This window comes from Sphaeramia orbicularis, chromosome 6 (assembly GCF_902148855.1).
Source record: "Sphaeramia orbicularis chromosome 6, fSphaOr1.1, whole genome shotgun sequence".
Lineage (NCBI taxonomy): Eukaryota > Metazoa > Chordata > Actinopteri > Kurtiformes > Apogonidae > Sphaeramia > Sphaeramia orbicularis.
Window position 1 is genome coordinate 20351172 of NC_043962.1, and position 25168 is coordinate 20376339.

The following is a 25168-nucleotide window of genomic DNA, read 5'->3' on the forward strand; positions in this document are numbered from 1 at the left end:
ACAATGCGAAGATGTGCAAAGCATGAGAGGAGATGCACAAAGCAGCCAGCAGTTAAAGCAGATAGAAACATATATAAACCAGCTAACCAGCAGTTAAAGCAGATAGAAACATATATAAACCAGCTAACCAGCAGTTAAAGCAGATAGAAACATATATAACCAGCTAACCAGCAGTTAAAGCAGATAGAAACATATATAAACCAGCTAACCAGCAGTTAAAGCAGATAGAAACATATATAAAGCAGCTAACCAGCAGTTAAAGCAGATAGGAACCTATTATAAACCAGCTAACCAGCAGTTAAAGCAGACAGAAACATATATAAACCAGCTAACCAGCAGTTAAAGCAGATAGGAACATATTATAAACCAGCTAACCAGCAGTTAAAGCAGATAGAAACATATATAAACCAGCTAACCAGCAGTTAAAGCAGATAGGAACATATTATAAACCAGCTAACCAGCAGTTAAAGCAGATAGGAACATATTATAAACCAGCTAACCAGCAGTTGAAGCAGATAGAAACATATATAAACCAGCTAACCAGCAGTTAAAGCAGATAGGAACCTATTATAAACCAGCTAACCAGCAGTTAAAGCAGACAGAAACATATACAAACCACTTATAAACATATATAACCCAGTTCCTCATCAGTAAACCACACCTTAGCAGATATCTCATCTCTTAATCATCTCCAGTTCCATTATTAGCTAACTTTGCTTCAGTTCAGTTCAGCTAGCTGTAGCTAGTAACATCAAACGTTTTTTAACATTCTAACAGGTTCCATACCTCTGTAATTGGATTAGTTTTGATCCTCCTCTTTTCTCCTCTTCTAAACTGTGCAGTTCAGGGCTTGGAAGGCCTTTTCATGGTGATAAACTCTCCAGTTTTAACCTGGATGCTAGTCCTGTTTGACTCTGTACTTTAGCTCAGCTCTGTCTGTCACTCACGCGCACACACACGGTACGCCAAAAAAAAAAAAAAAGAAAAAAAAAGAAAAAAAAAACCCGACCCATGTATCACTAAAGTAAACCCCAGACAGGACTGTGCTGCTTTGTCCCAGCTTTAGTCTGTATGTTCCAGGTAGAGTGGGGACCAGAAGACCACTGGAAACCACCAGTGAGCACACATGACAGACTGTGAAGTGTCGTATGGTGTCACCAGCTCAAACTGCTGGAGCGAAATAAATTAATTTCATATCAATCCGACATTGACAGAAACGAAAACGAAGGGAATTGTATCCATAATTTTTATACGTTTTAGTTAGTTTTGTAAGCTCACAATACAGTTTCAGTTAGTTATCGTTTTTTTCTTTTAATTAGAGTTTTTATTTATTTCAGTTAACGAAAATGTTTTTTCAATTTTAGTTTTCGTCATTTCATTCGTTTTCGTTAACGATAATAACCTTGCTTGTGGCAAATAAATTCTCATGACTTTCAATAAACTAATTGGTCATACACTGTCTTTCAATCCCTGCCTCAAAATATTGTACATTTTGCTTCCCTACCCTGTACAGTTTATGTAGACCACAGGGAAATGTTTGAAAATGTATAATTCCATTTATAAAAAGCAAAATATCACTCCTTTAAGGTTTAAGCCAAGACTAGTATGTTGTTGGTTTGTTTTTTTATTTTGCCTTCTTCTAATTTCTGTTTATTGTAGCTTTTAATTACTGTGGCAATTGGAATAAAAACAGAATAAACAAAAAGGTCACTGCAAAATGGCAAAATGCATGTTGTCTAGGACATTCTTCTAGAGGTTTTGTTGTAATCAATAACAACTTGCTATGTGTTCCTATATATTATTGTTCCTGTGTGTATCCAGAGCAAGAAGTAGAGTTGTAGCCCTCGTGGATGAGAGTGTTATTCTGTGTATTTAATCAGTAAGTGTAAGATAAGAACATGTAAGTATTGATTGTAGTTTAAGCTCATCTCTGCACTATCTCTGTTATAGCTGTACTTACAGACACGGACAGTAAAGACTTCCTGATGGTTTATTGATCATAACAAGTTTCCTCGAAGTGACTCGTTAAATTTGGGCACTGAAAACACGTGTCCACATACACAGACTCAGTAATATTTGACCTTTTGTGCATGGATGTATGTATTTGTAATTGTAGCAGCTTATAATTTATAGGCCTTTAGTACTTTTAGATGTGTTTTCTTGCATAATTTACCTCAACATTTTAATGTGTATGTTTCTTTGAGTGAGTGCTAAATATGTGATGAGAGCTGTGTGTTTGTTTGTGTGTGCATGTGACATACAGAGCGAGTTACTTCATGTTACATCTCCGTTTTTAGCTCCAGGGAGCTTTTGGGAACAATTTAAAATCTGGCCTTTATGCTTTTACATCCTGCTACCATGTGGTGCGGTTTATGGTTTGGTGCACAGATTGTTTTTACTGTTTTCACTGTTTAGAAAAACTGCCACATCGAGTATAACACACTGTGAGCGTCAGTGCTGCCTTCTTTCTGAGATATATTTAGTTTCTGTGCAGCAAGCACAGTGTTTATTAGGTGAGAATGAGAACAAAACAGGTTAGGGATGATTGGCAGTTGACTGTTTGTCTGTTGTGTTTGCCAGCTGCCCCATGTCACACCCCATCAGTATTTCAGTCTGGACAGAAAACCCAGGTCTAATATGGATGACAGATCTCTGTTCGTCATTTCTTTCTGTACTTCACACCACGTTGTTAAGAAGTAAAGCATGGAGAAATACATTTTTGTGCTCAGTAAAACATGCTGCTGTGTTTTTACTGAAAGTGAACATATGTAGAATAATCTATGGCCGGAAAGCGGCTCAGATGTTGCCTGCTCTCTTTATGCTCTACATCTGCTCTCTGTCCCCTTCCAACCATTTCTCTCTTCTCCACTAATCTGACCCGTACTGCATCTTGTTGAAGTTCACACTGAATTTATAATGATTAAAGCCACCTTTAGCTGTCGTTTTTTGTTTTTTTTTTTCCCCTCAGGCTGTACTGAGCCACCTCACAGCCAGTTTTAATTACAGTGTGAAGATTACAAGCAATCAAAAAGAGCTTTTCTCACTAAACCTTATGTAAAATCCTGCCCGCAATCAGTCAGCTCAATATTTTTTGGTATAAATTTGATGCAGGGCTTATAATAATGATGCGGCAGACAATGAGACACAGTTAATTAGTTTGTTTTACATATCAGCCTTCTTTGCTTTTCAAGTTCAGTTTGAGAGTTTTTTTTATAAATTACATGTGTAATTGTTTTATTAATTATAAAATATAGAGCTTAGGGATGCACCGATACCAGTATCGGGTATCGGTCCGATACTGAGTGTGTGTAGTAATACTAGTACTCGTAAAAGTGCTCCGATACAAACACACCGATACCACTTGACAGCAGCGTGACGTTCACCTCATAGTGCAGTAGGTACTTACAGGTTATTACAGGTAATAAACAACAGTGACAAAAGTAATGGTGACTGAAAGTTACGTTAAAGATACAGACGGATACGGATGAAGCGTTCTGTCCGTCCTCTGCGTACATTCCAAGATTTTAATAGTTTTGGATTTTTCATTATAGTTTAGTTTTATTTAGTTTTGACTTTTTTTCTCTAATTCAATTAGTTTTAATTAGTTTTAGAGCAGGTTCGCTAGTTTTTATTAGTTTTCATTTTTTTTCTAAATGCTTAGTTGTAGTTAAGTTTAAGTATTAATTTTAGTTTTGTTGTATCTTTTCTCTTCTTCTCCGTCATATTCAAATAAATCCCAGACAGGACTCTGCTGCTCTCCCAACTTTAGTCTCCATGTTTCCAGGTAGAGTGGGGACCAGAAGACAACTGGAAACCACAAGTGAACACAAGTGACGGACCGTCAAGTGTCGTATGGTGCCGCTAACTAAAATTCCTAGGGTGAAATAAATTGATTTCGAATCAATCCGACGTTGACAAAGACGGAAACGAAGGGAATTTTATCCATAATTTTTATCTGTTTTAGTTAGTTTTGTAAACACACAATACAGTTTCAGTTAGTTATCATTTTTTCTTTTAATTATAGTGTTTATTTATTTCAGTTAACGAAAATGTTTTTTTCAATTCTAGTTTTCGTCATTTCTTTAGTTTTTATTAATGATAATAACCTTGGTACATTCCACATGTAATTCTGTCCGTTTTCTGGGAGCTAGCGGATGCGTACCCAGAGCCATAGAAAGATCATCATATTATCTTATATATAAGGCTCTGTGCGTACCCAGACGGAGAACCAGTACCACCGGGAACCGTGGAAGGAGTGGATCTTTTCAAAGAGCGACTGTGTGGTCGTGAAAAGCTACTGACGTACTTATGACAACTACCCTCATCAATATCAACATTAGCATCCACATTAGTATCACCTCCTCTGTCATCGCCACATTTGTTATTACTTACTTTCTTCTTCTTCTTCTTCTCAAAAACTTTACTCTTCATCGTGGTATTCGGCAAGCATGGTTAATTAAGAGCAGCGCCCCCTGGTGGATTGATTGAAAAATGCTCATTCCAACATATTAAATGTCAGCAGCAGCATTTTGTTACGGTCAGACTGATGACAATAAAGCACATTTTCAAAAGTAACTAAGAACCATAATGATATTATTAAGTACTCACATCAGCAAGTAATCAAATGTGAGTACTTGTACTTGTACTCGTTCTGGAAAAAAGTGGTATTGGTGCATCCCTACTAGAGCTGCATGATCCTGAAAATAAAAACCTCACATTACAATCCACTTTGTATATGTGAAAATACAGGAGCTTTCACCACTTGAATAGCTCCATTTGGAACCTTTCTTTTACACTGTAACACTGTTAAAGGCATCTGAAATAGTTTTTTCTTTGGATGGAATTCAGATCTGTCTTTGCACTCATCGTACAGAGCTTTGTGTCATGTTGCCTCGTGTTGTGGCAACAATTGCAAGGAGCTGTGGACTAAGTACCTATTTTTGGTCAACATTGTCCTTTCTGTAGCCAGAATAGTTCCATACAACTGACACTGCTTTTCTTTTTGCGAACCTTTTCCTGTGTTTTTCTCCTGGGCTTTGCTCATCAGTTCAGGTTGTGGCTGACAGCTAGAGGGGGCGGAGCCTATTTCAATTGTTTGATAAACAGACCAGGGAAAAATTGTGATTGGTGGTTTGCTGTGCATGCAGTCTACAAGAGTTTTCCCTCTTGTATATTAGTCATGCAAGGTGAGGAATATGCTAATGTTGCTTTCATATCAAGCAGCATAAAATTGTAGCATGAAGATGTGAGTAAATTTGCCTTATTTTACAGTCCATGCCGTGATGTGACTACTGAGCATAAGCGCCTCAAAATGATGATACTCTAACAATATATTACTGCAATCATTTGAGTTCATCGTGTGTATAAATTGCATTAGACTAATATATAGCTTTTGATTTAAGGCCATTATTGATAGTTGCAGTTCTCCTCTCCGTATGCGTCAGTTGTATTGATGTGTGTGACGGTCCTGTCTTAACATCTTGTCTCAGATCGAAATCAATCAGTTGCACGCTGTCTGACATACTCACACCTCCATACTTGCTTCTGTCACATGTTGTATAAGGTGCAAACACACCTGGATGCACAACCCTACTCATCATCATCACATTAAAATCAGCGTCTCCTTTATTTCAGTGGTCTGTCTGTTGTTTTTCTTCACATCATCTGTCCATCTCTCGCCCTCCCTGCCTCTCTCTCCCCTCCTTCTCCTCCTTTGTGTCTTATTGTCTCGCTGCCATAGTCATCTCTGCACCATTAATCTTCCACCCAATGAATTGGAGCCACTGACTCTATCACTCCTATTATCGACTGCAGACGTCCCTTATTTATGTTCCATTTTTCTCCCTCTCTTCCTCACTCAGCTTTTCTGCTGTTGTTCCATTGACCGGCATGTAATTTCTTACATGAATAATGCAAGCAGAGAGACAAAAATAGTTGCACTCCTTCTTTCTCTTGGCTGGGATTTGTTCTGCAATAGTTTAACCGAATGGGCTTGGGCTGATTTCTATTCAGCACTGCCAGGCACTTTGTTAAAAGGAATAGGGATTTGGATCTGAAGGTATTGGGGTTCCCAAAGCTGCATTCATACTGAAGTAGACTAGAACAGCTGATTGTGAGATCAGGGTGCAGATTTATTCAACCTCTCAACGCTCACGATTGCTTATCCAGGATCACAAAGGTGGCTCCCAGGACAATCCTATTCATTAGCCAACACCCGGAACAGCTACATGAACATATGGCCGACTGCAGGCAAAAATTTCATTCCATTTTCCAGCAGTGTTTGCTGATGTGCCAATAATAGACATATATCCAAGCATTTAGCGGCCAACTATCTTTGCTTTCCAAAACAATAGAAGCTGTTGCTCAAATTACCAGATGATCTCAAATTATAGAAAATGAACAGCTTTGTAGGCACTAATTGCTCTATTTACCTGCAGAACAAGGGCACACAATAGGATTGAATGTGTCAATGTGCTGTGTTTTAAATAAGAAAACTTCCCATTGGAGATCCACATTTGTGCATGGACTGATACCAGTGTATGACTCAGTCTTCATATTATCTCTATTCAGTCTCCAAAAAGAAAATATTAGTGTGTGTAATTGGATTTAATGAGATTAAAAATAGTTATTATGAGAAAGGAACCAAAAATTGGTTAAATTAGGCCTAGCAGCAAAGTATGAGGAGGAAAATGGCCAGTCTTTCACAGACTACATCCAGGTTTGTGTTGCCATGGTGAGTGTGTGCGTAGAGTGGTTAGTGAAGGGCCAGGTGCGGCTGGGTCACACCGAAGACATTTCCAATAAGCAGCTTGAGTCTTGTAGTGCTCTTCTTCACATGACTGTGTCCAAGGACTTAAAAAAAAAACAGGTTTTCAAATCCCCTGTTGTTACACTTGTGAGGATAATTCAGTAATTTTCCAGTACTGAGGTGGCATTAGATGTCCTCTAAAGTCTGGACTACAGAGATCTTTCTCTGTATTTATATATTTTTCTGTCTTTCTTTTTTTTTTTTTTTTTTTTTTTTTTTTAATTTTCACTTCCTTCTGTAATTAATCTGCAGAGCATTTCAAAATCACAGCTTTTTATGAGAGCAAGAGGATAAATCACAAAAGTAGCTGTTCCTACTTTTCATAGGTCTGGCTTAGTCTGCAGAGAAATATTATATCTACGCATGATATTCTGAGAACTGTGAACTGAAAATCAATCTTTTCGGCTGCAGTCACATCACATACAGAGCCATAGTGCTGGTGAGTATGTAATACTTCACAGAGCTTTGTGCTGGTGCTCTGAAACCAAGCCGACATTGGTTTGTTTGGTCTGTTCAGTAGATGGGGAAGGGATTCTGGCAGCACACAGTCACTTCAGACATTTATCTGTGCTGGAGGAATTTCTGAGGACTAGGCTGGCCCGTTACACTGAACACAACCTATCAAAGGTCTTCTTCAATGGGGCTTTTTTCTCGTACACCATTGGTCACCTTTTCTCTTCTTTTTTTGTATACATCACTGTTTCCTTTGTCTCTGTTACTTGTGTTTATCCCAATGTCTTTTCCTCTTATTTTACTCTTTTCTTTTATGTGATGATTTCTCCTTTTAGAGCCATGTCTCATAGACTTTAATGTCTGCTTTGCGATGATGTAAGGGTGGAGTATTGGCTCATTAAAACATGAAGTAGCCAAATATTGGTGTCCATTAGTCAGGGTGTTTAATTTAGAAATATTACTTACTAGAGGTCTGGCTGTGTATCTCTGTGATACATCCTTGCTTTAGGCATCTCTTTGTTAAGTCACATTTAGTTATATAAATATGGGTTGACCAGGAACTGCTGGTGATACATCTACTAATGGACAAAAAGTGAGAAGTGTCAGCATACTGCATATCTCTGTGATGTTAATATACATGAAAAATTGAATGTAATATAATGAGTCCATGCTGGTTATTAGCTTTTATATTGCAGGTCGCTGAAAATGAATATATGATTAGTGGACTTTTGGGAGCCGTCGTGCAGGTGGGTGGGTGGGATGGGGGGGGTGAAGCGATTTGTGAAATGAGTCCCGGATCCCTGCTCTATCCCCTTTCCTCTCTCTCCCACACAGTTTCCCCACATCCCTGCAGACCGGTGCTTGTTTGTGTTTAATAAGGGAGATTAATTAAGCTCATTGGTATTCTAGGACACTGGCTCCAGCTGTTTCCCTGGGCTGGGATCAGTAAGGTCATCCATTTGAATTGCGCTGCGAGGACGTGGGGAGTCTGGAAGCGCTTCACACAAGTGGGAGGCTTGCACGGTCTCTGGCGAGGCGTTTGATTGGTGGGACAGACGTATGGATGGCTAGTGGGTGCCAAAACCTTGCTGATCAGACAGCTAATCAGTCAGTCCTTTTGAGATTAACAACTCTGCCATGCATGTTTATACATGAAACAACTTAGTTTAGCTGTAATTAATTGCAACTCTCTTTTTGCTCTTTTTGTTTCTGATGCATTACTCCCATAGACGCCAAATACACACACCGGTCTACATCATTTATCATTCCGTTTGACTGAAAGTCAGCAAGGTAAAATGCACTGTAAACATATGATAAATAGGTTATCTCGTCAGTGTGATTGATATTCTGTGCTTTGCTTCTGTGCAGTGTTTAACACATAAGGCCATCTGACAGGCCCTAAAGCCTCTAATTTCCAGTGTAACCTGATAACACACTTCTGGGCCCAGTGCCAGAAAATTGTAGACCTGCTCATAAGTTAGAGATTGTAACTCTTAAATAATGAGTCATGTAGAATGTTACAAATATTTGCTGGATGCTGTAAGTGATGACAACATCTCACCAAAGTGTTAAGTCGATAACCGCAATAGGGAAAAATAGATACAGCAGATGAAGGATGTAGTGCAACCTCAGGTCAATGAGTTTAACTCTACCTTTTAGTATTGCATCGATATGCAGACTTTGAGTTGCCTCAAGCTGAGCCAGCACTTTAGGAAAGTAGTGTCAGTGTGAATTACATCCCAAACTTAGACAGTGATTTAGAGCTTATTCTTTTTAGGGTTGACAACACATTATTGCTTTTAAAGCAGTCGCTTTCCATTAAAGTCGCTAACCGGACTTCACAAAGTCCTTTTTGCTAAACAGATCATCTTTCATCCTCTTTCATACAGCCATCACACCTGTTCTAATAATGAAAGCTGATTAGCTGGCAATGCAACAAAAAAGCTTTTGGCTGCTGGTTTGCTCACAACAGTGCTGCAGAACCAATCCACACCCACCACTTTACTAAAACTGACAGCAGTACCAAGCTTTTCAGTGTTTTTGAAAAGAAAATAACACCTCAAAAGTGGTCAGAAGTATAAAGTGTTAATGCAAAAAAACTATATTAATTATTTTTACTGCTGCAGTGTTGAGAGAGAAGTGGAAGAGCCCTTTTAAGGTCTGTGATTTAGTTAAAGGTTTCTCATTATTATTTATATTACAGTATGCAAATAAAGTGTTATCTGCAAAGCCAAACATTACACTGCAGTATTACATCAGCATAAATATGAAAAAAGACTTTTTCCTGCAAGAGCTAAAGGTTTAGGTTGGTATACCAGTATTTGCACAAGATTCATGATATGGATTTTACTGACCTCTGAGTTCTGTCTCATAGTTTTTATTAATGCTCTGTCTTGGTTCATGACAGACATCATCTGATGCAATATGAATGTTTCCTTCAATGACTGGTTCTGCTTGTGACTCAGAGTGTTTGTGTGTGAGTGACAGACAATGCTAGTGTGCTAGTGTGTTTGTGACTCTCTGGGCACGAAAAAACATCAGGCACTTTACGTTCCTCTGCTGGCAGACTGGAGGAGAGCGTGTTGTCACATTTTTTCATCATTACCTTCCCTGCCCTCCTTCATCTCTCTCCCTTGGAAGTTAAAAAAGTAATCAAAGGCTTGGCATCTGACAGTTCTGTCTCTCTGCTTCTTCCACTCCAAAATCCTCCCTCCCCCTGATTTTATTTTATTTATTATCATTACATATACATATATTTTTTTTTTTGCAAATGGTGCCTTATCGACTACAGTTACTCATGTTAGGGGTACTGAAATCCTCTCCTGAATCTCTCGGTGGAGTCTTGCCTCATTTTTGACACTGGTGCTAAATGGAGGATGCTTTGCTACTCATTTAACAGGTCTACACCTCATTTTCTCCTGTGGGAGCCCTGCAGCCTTTTATCTCATCATAGCTGGCAGAGATCTTGAACTCCCCTCTTCTCTGTCCTGCCCGTCACCCCGTCATGCCTCCTAGCAGGCTGCAGAGGTGCTGCGCTCTGGCCAGAGCACAGGGCTAAATCCCAGATCAGGGGGAGAGTTCAGACTCCCTTGGGAGAAGATCTCCGCTGGCAGGGTGGATGGTTAGAGTATGTTGGAGATTATGCCCTTGGCGAGTCAAACGCTGGATTAGGAATGAATAGAGCAGAGGAAATTCCACAGTGTCTTTATAGTGGCCTCTGGGGGAAATAACCGTCTTATATCTTTGGCTTCCTTCTTGGCAGTATGGGTTTGTGTGTATATGTGTGTGTCAGCATGTTTAGGGTTCTTTCAACTGTACATAATGTACATCATATGCAGCTTAGTGATCAAAAAGATCACTAACTAATGATGCCACATTATCTTATAAATATCATCAATTATGCAGCTTATGGAAAGGAGCCATGATACGGTGACAATAAATGGATGTGTGCTTGTACACACTGATGGTTAAATCAGACCTTAAACCACTATTTCTTTTTGGTTTTCCTTTTATATCTTGAATAAATGTGTGTCTTTCTGTGGATTTTTTTTCCAGGATGAAGAGCCAATCACAGGGAGGGCTGAGGGCAGAGGCCATAGCCACATTCGGAAGTTCCTCAGTCAGCGCCACAAAAAATTGCCATGGAAACCAGAGGTACAAATCATATTATTTCCTCTCCGGTGTTATTATTTCCATCTCACTCTTGCACCCAATTCTTCCTGGCTTTTAACCTATCTCCTTCATCTCACAGACAGATAAAGATTATTATTTCTCTTTTTCTTTGCCATTTGAATGACTCATCAGTTAAACCTGGGAAGGACACTCATGCATTCATCAGACCCTCATTAGTGATTGACCTTTGCAGAAATGGTTTTATTAACAACCCTTCATCATGGGCTTTGTAATTGAGTGCCAGCATTTGAATTTTGCTAAAGATAATTTATGTGCAAATGCATTTCATTCAGTTGTCCTTTAAAGTGCAGCTGATGACGAAGGACAAAATAGAGACCCGAGTTGTTCACTGATACTATTATTGCAAGAACAAAATGTACCGGCTGGTTATGATGATAAATTATTGCATGAAGATAATAATATTTCACCCAAGACCATTAGCAGGTTATATTTAAAGGCACCTTTGACCTTAAGATTGCAAGTTAATGTGATTCATTCTAATTTCTCAGCTCACTTACTGATGTAGCTTGTACATCCACTGTAACAAAGGGAGCAGCAGACAGGGCAATTAAACAGCGGATTTGTGATAAGGAAAGCGACTCCAGATTTGTAACCTGTTCAACAGACTTTAATTAAAGGAGTGTGTATGTGTGTGTGTGTGCATGTGTTGGTGTAAGCGTGCAAGACTAAGACTCTGTAAAATATGATTTATTAGTCGTTTTATACCTGGGGTAAAGTCTAACTATCTTTGCTGAGCACCACTGTTCAAGGCAAACTGTAAAGAAAAAGTTCAAACTCTAGATTGATAATAGAAAACAGCTATTCAAGTTACTTTAAAGCAAATCACTTGGACTGCAGTGATAGTTTTTGCTTGATTTTTTTATAAGCTGACTGATTCTCCGCTATGTTTTTGCTTCCACAAAGTGTTATGTACAGTATGTAATCTTCTGCTCTTCACAGCATTACAGGGCCACTGAACACAGTACGGGCCTGGTAATAATACAGGAGATGTTTTATATCTGCAGACTCTCCAGGGTGAGGGTGTCTAGAGGAAGCCTGGTATTGTCATTATTTCTCCTCTCAGCTGCGCAATACATCAAACACAAAATCACCCTTTCAGCGCAGTTATTTGGTTGAACACAAAACTCAGTCAAAACCCACGTCGTCGCACATCTTTCTGTGTCTGTCACTAAATGTTACGAAGCAAAATCTGTCACGTAACAAATATATTTCATTTTGTCATTTTGGCTTTGTGAGTTATTGGATCTAGAAGACATCTGTTTTTCAATGTCATGACCAAGAAACATCTGTTAACTGAGTATTGGCAGAGCTGCATCTTAATGTACATAGAGGCTTTGACATTTCAAATCAAGCTACTTGGATTATTGATATGAATAAACTAGGACCGGCGCCAAACTTGCTATGTGAATCTGGAGCACAAAGACTAAATGCCAAAATGTAAATTAATGTCATGGCTTGATTACAGTGAGAGACTGTATTCGGATGATGTTGTTTTTCTGTGCTTGATTTTTCTTAATCTTTTTTTCTGCATGAAAATATCTAAAAACCACAGCAGTTAGACATTTACATGACAAAACACATCTATATTTTATTCATCATTTGGATTAAAAAAAAAAAAAGAAAAGAAAAAAGAAACAACCTCAAAAGGGAAATAAATTTTGCAACATCAACACCAGTTTCATTCTCTATTACGCTTGACTAGAATCAAAGCTCACATGCCATTTACTTGACTTATTTCCAGCTTTCGTATGAGGCAGCGTGCCATTTTAGCTTCCCTGAATATTCTGCATATCCGGCATAATTCTAAGATTTCATTCATTTGTGCATCTCTTCCTCCCTGATATCAGAGTGCTGTTATGTCAGCCTCGTGCCAAGTCTGTCAGAAACCATGGAGTGCAGCAGCTCTTCTTCCTCTACTTTCCTCACTAGCGATCTGTCCTAATTACCAGCACTAACTTGTTTTCTTGGTGCACAGCCAAGATGGCAGAGGTCTGAGGGGCCGCTGAGCTGGCACTGTCAGACGTAGACTCTGGCTGGTGGAGGTAGAGTGGTGCCATATGCCAGCTGTCACCGAGTGGCAAAGGTCATACACGCATCCAAAAGCCACACACACAAATACTCAGCTGTTGTGTACAAGGAAAATATAACCACTTTATATTGCTAGATGCACACACACATGAAGAGGCAGAGTGAAATACTGACATATACAAATCTCTGTATTTTGTAGGATAGAAACGATGCCAGGTTTGTGACCTACGATGGTGTCAGCAGATTGTTTTCTGACACTGTTAGTGTCTTAATGAGGACCTCCATCCAGTGCCAGAGGTGACTGAGGATTAGCTAAGACATGCAGCTGTTTGGTGGACATCATCAGCCAAGGACATCAATATGTCAAGGACACTGATTTGGGACCAAGATCAGTCAGGAAGCTGGCCCAACTTTAAAGGAGTGATATTTTGCTGTTTTTTAAAAAATGGAATAACGCATTTTAAAATATTTCTCTGTGGTCTGCATAAACTGTAAATGCTATGCTTGGGTTTGGATTCTTCATTAATTCAACTCCACAGGTCCATCTTCAACCCTATTTCTGAGTAATGACACCAGAAAGGTTGTTTCGAGAACTGGCCCTTTAAATGCAAATGAGCCAATTCACGCCCCACCCCCTCCAGGTTGTTGACTGTGCTGCTCTGTCCCCGTTCAGCCACTTGTGTTTGTTAATACAACCAACAACTTAACATTTTAGGTAACACTGGTCTACAATTTTTTAGAAATGATTTGCTTCAGAGATTAAATGTGCTAAATGTTACACATTTTAATAAGATTAATTGAAAAATAAATGACAAAAGTGCCGGTTTGCTGATGTTTTCAAGGTATATAATTAAGTGTTATTACACATATATATTGGTTTATGTACATTTATATAATAGTTTTATAAATCTTCCACTAAATAGAACCTGTAAAGTGAATGTATTCTAATGTGCAGACAGTGTTTTGAAGTAGCTCTTGTAGCTCTGAGACAAATTTTCCTTTTGAGTCAAACCCATTCTCTCGTTAATTCTTGAATTTCACATTTTGACCCAAGGCTGTATCTTGGAAAGTTCAGCCAACCGGCATTTTTTACTTGATTTTTCTTTTTCAGTGACTCTCATGTGGTAAAATTTCATTACTTTTATTCTGGAAGCATTTTCCTTGCAGACCAGTGTAATCTGCTCAAAGTTTGGACATATTTTCAGTTTTTACTACAACCGCTGCTGCTGATAAACAATTATGGCGTACTCGGAGAAATGTTCATTGGAAGTCTTTTATATGTGCAAATATCATGACGTAACTAGCAATAGATGTAATAAATTAAGCATGAATTCAAATGGGTCGTAGATGTCCACTTGATTTTTGCCAAATTTAATGTAAAAATAGCTTTGCAGCACCTGGAGGGTTCAAATTCAAACTTTTGAATTATTACAGTCCAAATACACAAATAAATGTACCAGAGACTAATAAAAGTGGGTTTAGCAAAATATGACCCCTTTAATAGAGAAGCAGGAGCCAAACACAAAATGATGAACTGAAGCTGACAAAGATAAGTAAGAGATTGACCAGGGAAACCAGTTTTATTTTATTACTCAGAAGCAGAAAAAAATGGAATGACGACAGGGATTTATAACACACAAGTTAATTTACAGTACAAATCCAATTTCCAGAAAAGTTGGGATATTTTCTTAAAGGTGATTAAAAACTAAAATCCAAGTTAATTGGTTAATTTGTAGAAGACGTTCAGTTTTTTAATTGCTCAAGTCAACTGTATTTTGTGAATATATTCAAATTCAGATTTTGACATCCCTGGTGAAAGACGGGTAATTTTTTAGAGACATTATTACTCTACAAATTACAGACATGGCATATTTTCAAAGAATTAAGATTACAGACAATTACAAATTACTAGAAGTCCCTAAGTAATTTTTCACATCAGGGAACTTTAATGATTTCTTTCCATGTTTCGGGGGCAAATTACGGGTGTAATTGTGCTCAGATTTATCATAAATCAAAACGGAGACGAAGAAAAAAAAGCTTTTGGAGTTGTAGATTTGCACAGTCTATTATTTACCACTCAAGAGGGAAATGAGGATGATATTGTGGCAAAGCATAAGCACTTGACTCAGGTGGGAGCAGTGTTTGCAGCTGACTTCTCACATAAAAACACATGGAGCGACAAGACTGGACGAGAGGATGACATCTTTTGCTTTCTCCGATACAGCCCCTCCCCCTCTAGTAACATGTGAGGGTGACTCGACAGTGAAAGGATGCCGTGGATGAAGTGTGATATTTGTCTCTCCTAATTTACCCCCAGCCTGTCTTCTATTCCATGCGCGTATTCAAAATGTTTAACAGGCAAATAGCAGACAGACTGTCGAAGAAAAAAAAAAATTCCATCATGCACTGAAAACATATCCATCCCCCTCATGTTATATCCCTGGCATGACAGAAGACATGTAATTGTAGGACAGATGGCAGATTATACAAACCCTCATTACAGTAGTTGATGAGGCTGGAATCTAGCGCATATGAACCTTGTCTTCCATTTTTTCCTGCTCTCCTTTCTGTGAAATGAGTTCTCATTACTTCTTTACACATAATCTCTTCTTTCAGACCCGTACCTTTGAAATCCCTGTTCCTCTTTGTACCTACCAACAGTACTTAACCCTTTATAGGGCACTCATAGCAATACTCTGAAATTCAACATTTAAACCTCAGTGTTTTATTGCAGGGTATAACAAGACTTTATTATTTTTGTCAAATTTTTCAAAGAATTTTATTATTATGTAGAAAATCAAGGTTAATGAAGTTACCATATTTGGATCCTTACCCATATATGACAAAAAAAAAAAAAAATCTATGAAGTATATATAAAAATACAAGAAAAACCTATGTAAGGTGAAAGGACCATGTATTTTAGAGCATTAGACCATCACTTTTAGAACATTAAACCAACATAAGTGCTGATACTGTCGACATACACATTATCACTTTGAACATCATTCCTTACATTAGTACCATTACTTCATGGTACCTAACAGTTACAGCAGTTACACTCATTGTTCATGCAGAGGTGGACCTTACAAACCCTGTAGACCACATTAGACCGGAGATTGTTGACTCACTGTCCTCACTGTAACTGTTGTTGTCACTAGCTACTTTTACACAGAGATCCAGGAGAAAAGTGAGATGGTGATCCCACCTTTCTTTCAACATTGACCGATTTTCACAGCCAAGCTAAAGGAGTAACAGAGGTGAGACAGACTGGACTTTTACACAGTGGACCTGCATTCTGGAATCAAAGGTGTTGGTGATGCAGTGCAGCACATATAGTCGCAGAAAAAAATAATTACACCACCCTTGTTTTCTTCAGTTTCTTGTTCATTTTAATGCCTGGTACAACTAAAGGTACATTTGTTTGGAAAAATATAATGATAACACTGGTCTACAAGGAAAGTGCTTCCAGAATAAAAGTAATGAAATTTTACCACATGAGAGTCACTGATAAAGAAAAATCAAGTAAAAAATGCTGGTTGGCTGAACTTTCCAAGATACAGCCTTGGGTCAAAATGTGAAATTCAAGAATTAACAAGAGAATGGGTTTGACTCAAAAGGAATATTTGTCTCAGAGCTACAAGAGCTACTTCAAAACACTGTCTGCACATTAGAATACATTCACTTTACAGGTTCTATTTAGTGGAAGATTTATAAAACTATTATACAAATGTACATAAACCAATATATATGTGTAATAACACTTAATCATATACCTTGAAAACATCAGCAGACCGGCACTTTTGTCATTTATTTTCCAATTAATCTTATTAAAATATGTAACATTTAGCACATTTAATCTCTGAAGGAAATCATTTCTAAAAAATTGTAGACCAGTGTAACAACAAAAATTGCTCATAAGACTTTAATTTCAGAGCTGATTTCTAGCCATTTTCCATGTTTTTTTTTTTTATAATAACCAAAATCACTTAAGTTCTTGCATCAATAGCTATGGCATTGTACTTCCAAAAACAGTGCTTTTAGGCATTCCATGTTTTCTTTTCTGTCTGTTTTAGTCACATGATACACACAGGAGTTAGAACTTGATTGCATAACCATTGTTTTTGATGACTTTTGATGGCCTAATAATTTTTACTGCGACTGTAGTGGGATTTATAACTTTAGTCTCAGAAATACCCCAAACATAGTGATGTTGCTAACCTCTCCAGAGTCAGCCTGTCTTTCACCGTTCCACAAATGTTAGCATGGTTAGGGTCCTCCGTCCGAAGTGACAACAGCTTGCGGATCTCGGCATCTCCCCAGTTCGACATCTTTCCGGCCGCGTTGATATGTTTGTTTACTGTACACGGCTTGCGATCATTTTTAAATCCCTCCGCCGCGGGGGTCGCACACACAATACATCATCAAAACGTCACACCTTGGTTGCGGAACAAGAGGTGTTCCTTTTACATAGCGTTCCAGAAACACGGTTCTACCTTTATCATGGCTCTGTTACTACCTCCAGAGGTGTTACAGAGGTGGGACCAAATGATCCCATCATTTCGTTTACACAGACGTCGTTCCGGAATCAAGGTGAAATATTCCCATAACAGAATTGGTGTGTAGAAGAGGCTACTGTCTTGTAATGCATGCAGAAACTACTAAAAATAGTCACTTGCCTGATGAAGGGTTAACTGTTTCTTCACTTTTTTTCCCAATACAAATTAGTAATGGCCAGAGGAAGGTCAGGTTTTCAGGGAGAAATCTAAGTGCCTGCTATAAATTCAGAAAGAGTTTTCATAAAAAGCCAGCAAGCAATAGCATTCCTGTGATAGTCACAGAGGGAATGTCATTTTGATCATTCATTCAACGCTGAATTTCAACATTGCCGTTCAGTAAAGCTCCTGTATTAATATGATGTATCAACAGGGAGCTTGAATGTGCCTCCTATATGCCCGGGGGGAGTAAGCTGAGTAGTATTGTATATACCCTAGTGTGCTTCTGCCAGGAACATCATGTCTTACTTTTCTATCCAAAGGGGATTTACGGTGTCAGTTGCTGCGATTGCTCGTCAGTGGGTGCACCGAGCGGCCATTTGTCAGTGCCTTGCTGCCAGCAGGAACGCAGAAGGCTGCACCAGATTTTGCGAAAGGGAGACAGTCTCCCGGAGGAGAAGGGGAAGAAAGAGAAAGTCTGATTTGTGTTCTGGTTGATAGTGCAACCAGATGGGTGAGAGAGAGAAATGATATCGGAGAGTAGTGGAAAAAGAGATGTGCGAAGACAACCTCACAGAAATGTGTCTATGTGGAGTAACAGCGTGTATGAGTTATCAGGTTTAGTATTAGATGTTATAATGGTATTTTTTGTCCATGATTTTGTATATATGTTAAATGTCAATATCCAGATATGCATATGGACACTAAAACTCATTTTGTTTGCTGTAATCCTTTTTTTGTTTTCCAAATCCAAAAAATCAAGGAAGCATTTATTTTTCCATAGCTTTTATTCAGTTCCTCCATTTTGACATATTGACTATGTATTGTAAGGACAGTCTCTGGAGAATCAAAAAAGAAATACACGGATGAAGAGGAGGAAATGGAAGGAATGGAAAATATTTTTCTCCACTTATAGATTCTGGATCTGATCCAGGCTGAGGCATGCATGAATGGTTTGCAGAGATTCCATTTTGAACAAAAAAATAAATAAAAATTACGAGAAGTGAAAAGGCACCAATAGTACCTCTTTACAGAAAGCACTTAACAAAGTCGGTGTTACAGTTGTGAGAAGAGTGTAATTTGTTCAGTTGTTAAGAATGCATTTGTTTTATTTTTTCAGTCACACAATGTAAATATGTGATTTTATCTTTTCTGATTCTTTGCTGTGTTGTGTGTTTTTTCTTTTTAGTGTTATTGAACAAAAACTACATATTAACAAAAACCTGTTTTCGCAGATCCATCTGCCTTCTGAAAAAGCAAGAACAAAGGAACAAAGCGGACATTTTTTCTGTTACAGTTGTATTCTGTGCACTTCTGCTTGAGTGACTGCAGACTCGTAGCAGCAGGGAATGTTTGGTGATTCACAACACGCAGATGAAACAGTGTTTTACTCAAAATTACAGAGAAACAAGCACAAAAAGACACATGGCTGTGTTTCAATAAAATACATAATAGAGTTGTTTGTATTGTTTGGCTGATGGCAGAAGTAGCAGAGGGGTCAGAGGGATGGGTACTGGCAGAGGAATAGTGGAACTTCAGGCTTTGACAGCAGAGACAAACGGTGCTTTTAAAAGCCAAGTGAAATAGCAGGAGAGAGACACAGGCAGTTTTGTAGAATCTGGGAAGCAGAGAGATAACAGGTGTCTTGAAGTTCGAAAGGTGACGAGTAAAGGAAAAACAGCAGAAACTTTTTTTGTACTTTATTCCACATTCAATATTGTATAAGGGCAGACGTCTTGTAGTACTGTTAATACACAAAAAAGTGACCCCGAGGGGAAAGCTGACAGGCTGTGGCCTCTCCGGGCTACACAGGGACATGTGTGTGTGCCTGCGTATGTTTGTGTGAATAATTAGAGACTTTTAAAGCCGACTGCTTATTGCTGTTTGACAGGAGGATGGGGCCAGACCGAAAAAGGTTTGCTTTTAAAACCCACAGGAAATCTATTAAAAGCTTTACATAATGCATATTTACACAGGGACTACTGCCTTCTGCTAAGTCGCTCTAACCTCCCTCCTATGTCTCCCCCTTTCTGCCACTCCCTTTTAAACATCAAACAGTTTCCTTCATCTTTCCAGTTCCTTTCTTTTGTCTGAATTAATAATTTCAGTCATTCGCAAGAGAGAGAGCATTATGGAAAAAGCAACATACATCCACAGAAAAATCAAACAGTTTAAAGGAGGAATCCCATTGCTTTAGACTGACATGTTTGCAAAACAACATATCTCATGCATTAATACATGAGCTGTAATTGTGATGCAGGGCATTTAAATGACCGAACAGAGGCGGCAGAAAAAAAAAAAAAAAAACCTTAAAGGACCACTTTGGGTCAGGCCATCTGTTAAAATCCCTGTGTGATCCTGAAGGAGCATGGCACCTTCTGTCAACTGCTTTTCTCCTTTAAATGTGGACATGGGTGCACTATAGCAACCTGCAAAACTTTCATCACTTTCACCTCATCTCATTGAGGTCATGTGTGCTGTCGGTCCTGTGGTCACTCCCACGTTGAAGATAGATCGATCTGGCAGCTTTCTTTCTTTCTTTAGGATCCCCATTAGCTGTAGCATAGTTACAGCTATTCTTCCCGGGGTTCTTACAATAGTCTTTACAACTAGTCAATGCAAATAACATACAATATAATCATACAAAACAGTTTTTCACATACAACATAACATGAAAGAAAATAAATAACAGACAAGTTACAGACATGACAGCTCCTTTAGGTCAGCAGCGGTACAGTATATACAGTACATATATTCATGTAGCCCAAGTAGGGATGTAACGATTACCGGTATAATGATAAACCGCCGTAAAATTACCAACGGTTACTATTACCGTTTATATTCTAGTTATCGTGATAACCGTGTTTGATTACCACACTTTTCTGGAGAAAACACTTATTTAAAGCTATGCTTTTATGTAAAATATTTGAGTATAGTTTTAATTTATTACAATTTTAATTGTATATGCCTAATATTTGGAACCGATATTCACTTTTAAAGTCTTTGAAAAGGTTCGTTAAGCATCTTTGTGTTATTTATGCAGTAAAGTATATACATTTTTCAAATCGGATTTTATATATTTTGTTTGTTTTTTGTCCTTTTGTGTTAATATAGTAGGTTAAAGTGAAAAAAATAATAGACAGATGAGATAAAAAAAAAGATACCAAACATGGGTATAGTAAACATTTGTTTATATAGTATATAAAGGCAAAATCAAAAGTACTGAAAAACTGAGAAAATAGGCTCAGACCACTAAGGGTTAATATTTGAATGTTTCTGCAACAGAAGGTACATTGTACCAATTATTTTGCTTGGTTTTTTTTTTTGTTTGTTTGTTTTGGATTTTTTTTCAAAATAACACTTGGTTAAATTATTTCAGTGTGTGTATCAGTACTTTTTGAACAGTTTGAGCACAATTTCAACAATACCATGATAATAATGTTAACTGTGATAATTTTGGTCGCAGTAACCGTGATATGAAATTTTCATATTGTTACATCCCTAAGCCCAAGTATCAATCATTCATGGTTGACGAAAAAAAAAATGTCACAGTGTCCAGTATTCCCATTTTAAACACTGCATAACATATGACCACCTGCTGTGAACATGTCAAGCTTGTTGTTTCCTTCACTGTCTACTTATTGATGAGTCAGAGACATACGGTCTACATTCTCTTTAAGGAAACACTACTGACTTCACTGACTATGTGTCCCCTTTTTACTGTTTAAGGTAAAATGTGTATATAGGTGGAGTTGAAGACCTAACCAATCAATTGTTGTTAACCTAACATGGGAAAAGACTAAACATATACAAGCTTTGAAAATTCTTCTGTTGGTCAGACAGCAGGGGGCAAGGCTTTGGACGATTGCGGTCTGTTGTCTGAATATTCTTACATGTAACAATATATTTGCTTTAACCCCAATTCAGTGAGTTTTTTGTGTTCTTGCTTCAAAATGGGGTCCAGAGTGCTAGAAACTTCTATGACAATGGTCAATAGATGCTTACTGACTAACTTCTTGCATTTTGTTTTACAGCTTTTTTGTGTGATGTGTGACGGTAGTTTGTTCCATTCTTGCATAATTCTGTATATTACCATTCATTTCATTGTGTTTGTTCTTGATTTGGGTAGTGTAAAATTACCTCTGGTTGCCTGCCTGGTTGCATAGCTATATCTATCAGAACTAAAACAAACATTTTGTACAAGACAATTTTTTTTGTTATAATATTTCTAAAGAAAATCAGAAGTGAATAAAGTAATCTTTTTCAACAAAAAGCCAGTTCAAGTGGTTATACACTGCAATAACATTTTTTCTGTAGCCACAGTGCAGTGCGAGCGGCTCTATTTTGTGCAATTTGCAACTTTTTAATATTTTCTAGTGTCATATTTGACCATATTGCAGGACAGTAATCCAAGACTGATAATACTAAGGGTCGAATCACCAGTTTAGTTAAAGTAGGTGACATAAAAGCTGCACATCTTTTTACAACAGAAACTGCATTTCCCATCTTGGTTGTCATCTTATCAGTCTGTTTAGTCCAAGACAATTTGTTGTCTAAGATAATTCCCAGTAATTTACACATGGCTAGTTAAATTTACTACTTACATTTTGCAAGATAGAGCGGTAGACTGGCTGTGTGTTGGGACTTCTGTGATGCAGGGGTGGCAGATATATTAAAATACTTGATGCAGTTTCTCATTTTTTCACTGGCATCAGATATGACCCACTTGGACGTTCATGGTGAATATGGAAATACAGTCATGTTCTGCAGCACTGATTCATCAGTGAAACCCATGTAGTTTGACAAATGACTGTGATGTAGACGCTGATATGTTTTATATATATATAATAACCTTTGAATGTACTCTGAGATTGTATGACCATCTACATGGTCAGTAAATTAAATATAGAAAAATGCTTTTTCAGTGAAAAATGTAGAGGATAAAATAACGAATAGTGATAAATCACTGAGGAAAGGTTAGATGTAGAGGGAAAACTCATTTGGTAAGTCACCGCAAAAATAGTTCTAGGTCTTTTAGGGTTAAGTTGTAAGCTATTTATTGCATGCTATTTACTTTATTTGCCTTGTACTTGAGCCTTAATTTTATAAATAAATGTATTTTGGTGTCATTTTATATGTTCTTTGCTCTTTGTTCATATTGTCCAGCTCTAGCGTCACATATGCTGTAGTGTATGCTATTTTCAAGTGTGTTTAAAATGGTTTATCATCAAGTATGAAAGGTTGAGTGGTATGCAGTATAATAAATCATTAAGACAGCATCTTTATTCTTCAAACCTACAGTGGTGTCTAGTGTACGCATGTGTGTGGGTGCTTTTGTTTTTGTTTTTGTTTTTTTTTTATAAATGTATCTCTACATGAAGTTGTATTTTTACCCGCTATCCTTCTTTTTAGGAAATTCATCTCTCTGTCACAGGGTGCCTCATAATTTGTTTGTTTGTGTGTGTGAAAATATGTAATATTACATGTTTGGGCAATATTTTATGCTTTACTGTGTTTTTTTTTCCCCTTGTGCTTGACACACAGGCCATCAGAGAGTCATCTTTTCTGGTGTATGAGCAGTGTGTGCTAAATGTACACCCCAAGGCAGGCTGATTTCACCATCTGTCCTTGCAGTGTCCTATGATTTCCCTGTGTAATTCAGACAAATGTCAGACCATGGGTAGGGGATGAGCTCTGACAAACTCCAGACATTCACAGTTCCCACTCCCTACTGATACTCCTCACAAGCTCTCTGTCACCTTCTTTTATGCTGGATGGTGAAAACATTTGAAGCTTCATGCTGTACTTACATGTTCAACCGAAGAATCGATTTTTTTTTCTTTTCCTGCTTGGTAGAGAGACACCAGGAATTACACACATTCCTGCAGAAAATATATACTGCAGGTGCTCCATGAGCCTCAGTAATAGCCAACGTGATTACTGTTGTGTTGTGTTGTGACTCTTCACTAACCTGCTACCTTTGTGTGTGTGATTATGTTTCACAGTATAAAGGCCAGGCCAACCTGCATGTCTTTGAAGACTGGTGTGGCTCCTCTGTAGCTCAACTCAGAAAGAACCTGCATTTTCCTCTTTACCCTCATGTAAGTACTGGTATCACAAACCAGACTGAATGAATATTTCTGAAATGGTGCGATTTGTTGGGGGAGGGGGGGTCAACCCCACCTCTGGTTTTTACATCCCTACTTCTCCTCAATGAATTTCATCCTTTGGGGGGGCAACCAACCAATTGAAATAATATACAAGTTGTGACTTGAGTTTTCTTACACCTACACTACAAACAAAAAGTTAAGGATATTTTTAATTTTTGGGCTATTTTTTTCAGTTGGGATTCTTGCACAGCACTTTTTACTTTTTATCTCCGCCAAGGAGGTTATGTTTTTGTCGGCGTTGGTTTGTCTGTCTGTCTGTCTGTTTGTTTGTATGTTTGTCTGTCCATGTGCAAAAAGTTATGAATGGATTTGGATGAAAATTTCAGGAAATGTTGATACTGGCACAAGGAACAAATGATTAAATTTTGGTGGTGATCGGGGGTGGGGGGCCACTGATCTGCCTTGGCGGAGGTCTGCGCTCTCTTTTCTAGAAAAGCACTTGTAGAGCACAGACCTCCGCCAAGGCAGATCAGTGGCCCCCCCACCTCCTACCCCCGATCATCACCAAAATTTAATCATTTATTCCTTGTGCCAGTATCAACATTTCCTGAAATTTTCATCCAAATCTGTCCATAACTTTTTGAGTTATCGTGCACACGGACAGACAAACAGACAGACAAACAAACAAACATTGGGGGGGGGCACTGATCTGCCTTGGCGGAGGTCTGTGCTCTCCAAGTGCTTCTAGTTTGTGTTTGAATTGAATTGAAACACATTTTTTAATGACCAGACATAATTTTATTTACAAATGGCAAAAATAACAAAAAAAGACAAAAAAAAAAAGAAATATCCTTAACTTCTTGTTTGTATTGTATATCCAATATTACTGGCACTGACGTTCACCTGAACCAAACTGTTGGCAGTCTCAGAATTCGTGAATGTCACTATGCACTGGGGCACTGGGGGGGGGCATAGAGTGGTGGAGGGGGTCCAGTGGATACAGGTTAGAAGTTGTGAGCATTTCGTGCAAGATCCACTGTACAGGGTTATTCAAAAAGAATGAGCCGATTTCATTATGCAATATTTTATTAAGGAAAAGCAGTAGAAATCTCCAGCCACATCATAAGCATTCAATGTGGCCACCACCTGCAGCACGGGCAACATCAATGCGATAAGAAAATATCTCCCAGACGTGTATCAGCATATCACAATTCACTGAGTTGATCGCTGTTGTTATTCGATGTTGAGGTCATTGAGGCAGCCATTCAAAACTTAGAAAATTCCTCTTTCAAATGGTCAGTGACTCATTCCATGACGAAGCTTGAGAACTTAAGCAATGCGTCATGAAATCGGTTCATTCTTTT

At 38.1% G+C, this 25168-nt stretch overlaps 1 protein-coding gene across 1 annotated transcript in view; it reads left to right on the top strand.

The window, feature by feature from the left end:
- The window catches only part of b4galnt4a (beta-1,4-N-acetyl-galactosaminyl transferase 4a), a 208197-nt gene that overhangs the window by 104876 nt on the left and 78153 nt on the right, over nucleotides 1-25168 (top strand). The window contains exons 3-4 of the mRNA XM_030136564.1: nucleotides 10817-10915; nucleotides 23700-23795. Of these exons, the coding sequence (XP_029992424.1) occupies nucleotides 10817-10915; nucleotides 23700-23795 (195 nt within the window). The remainder of the gene's footprint in view (nucleotides 1-10816; nucleotides 10916-23699; nucleotides 23796-25168) is intronic.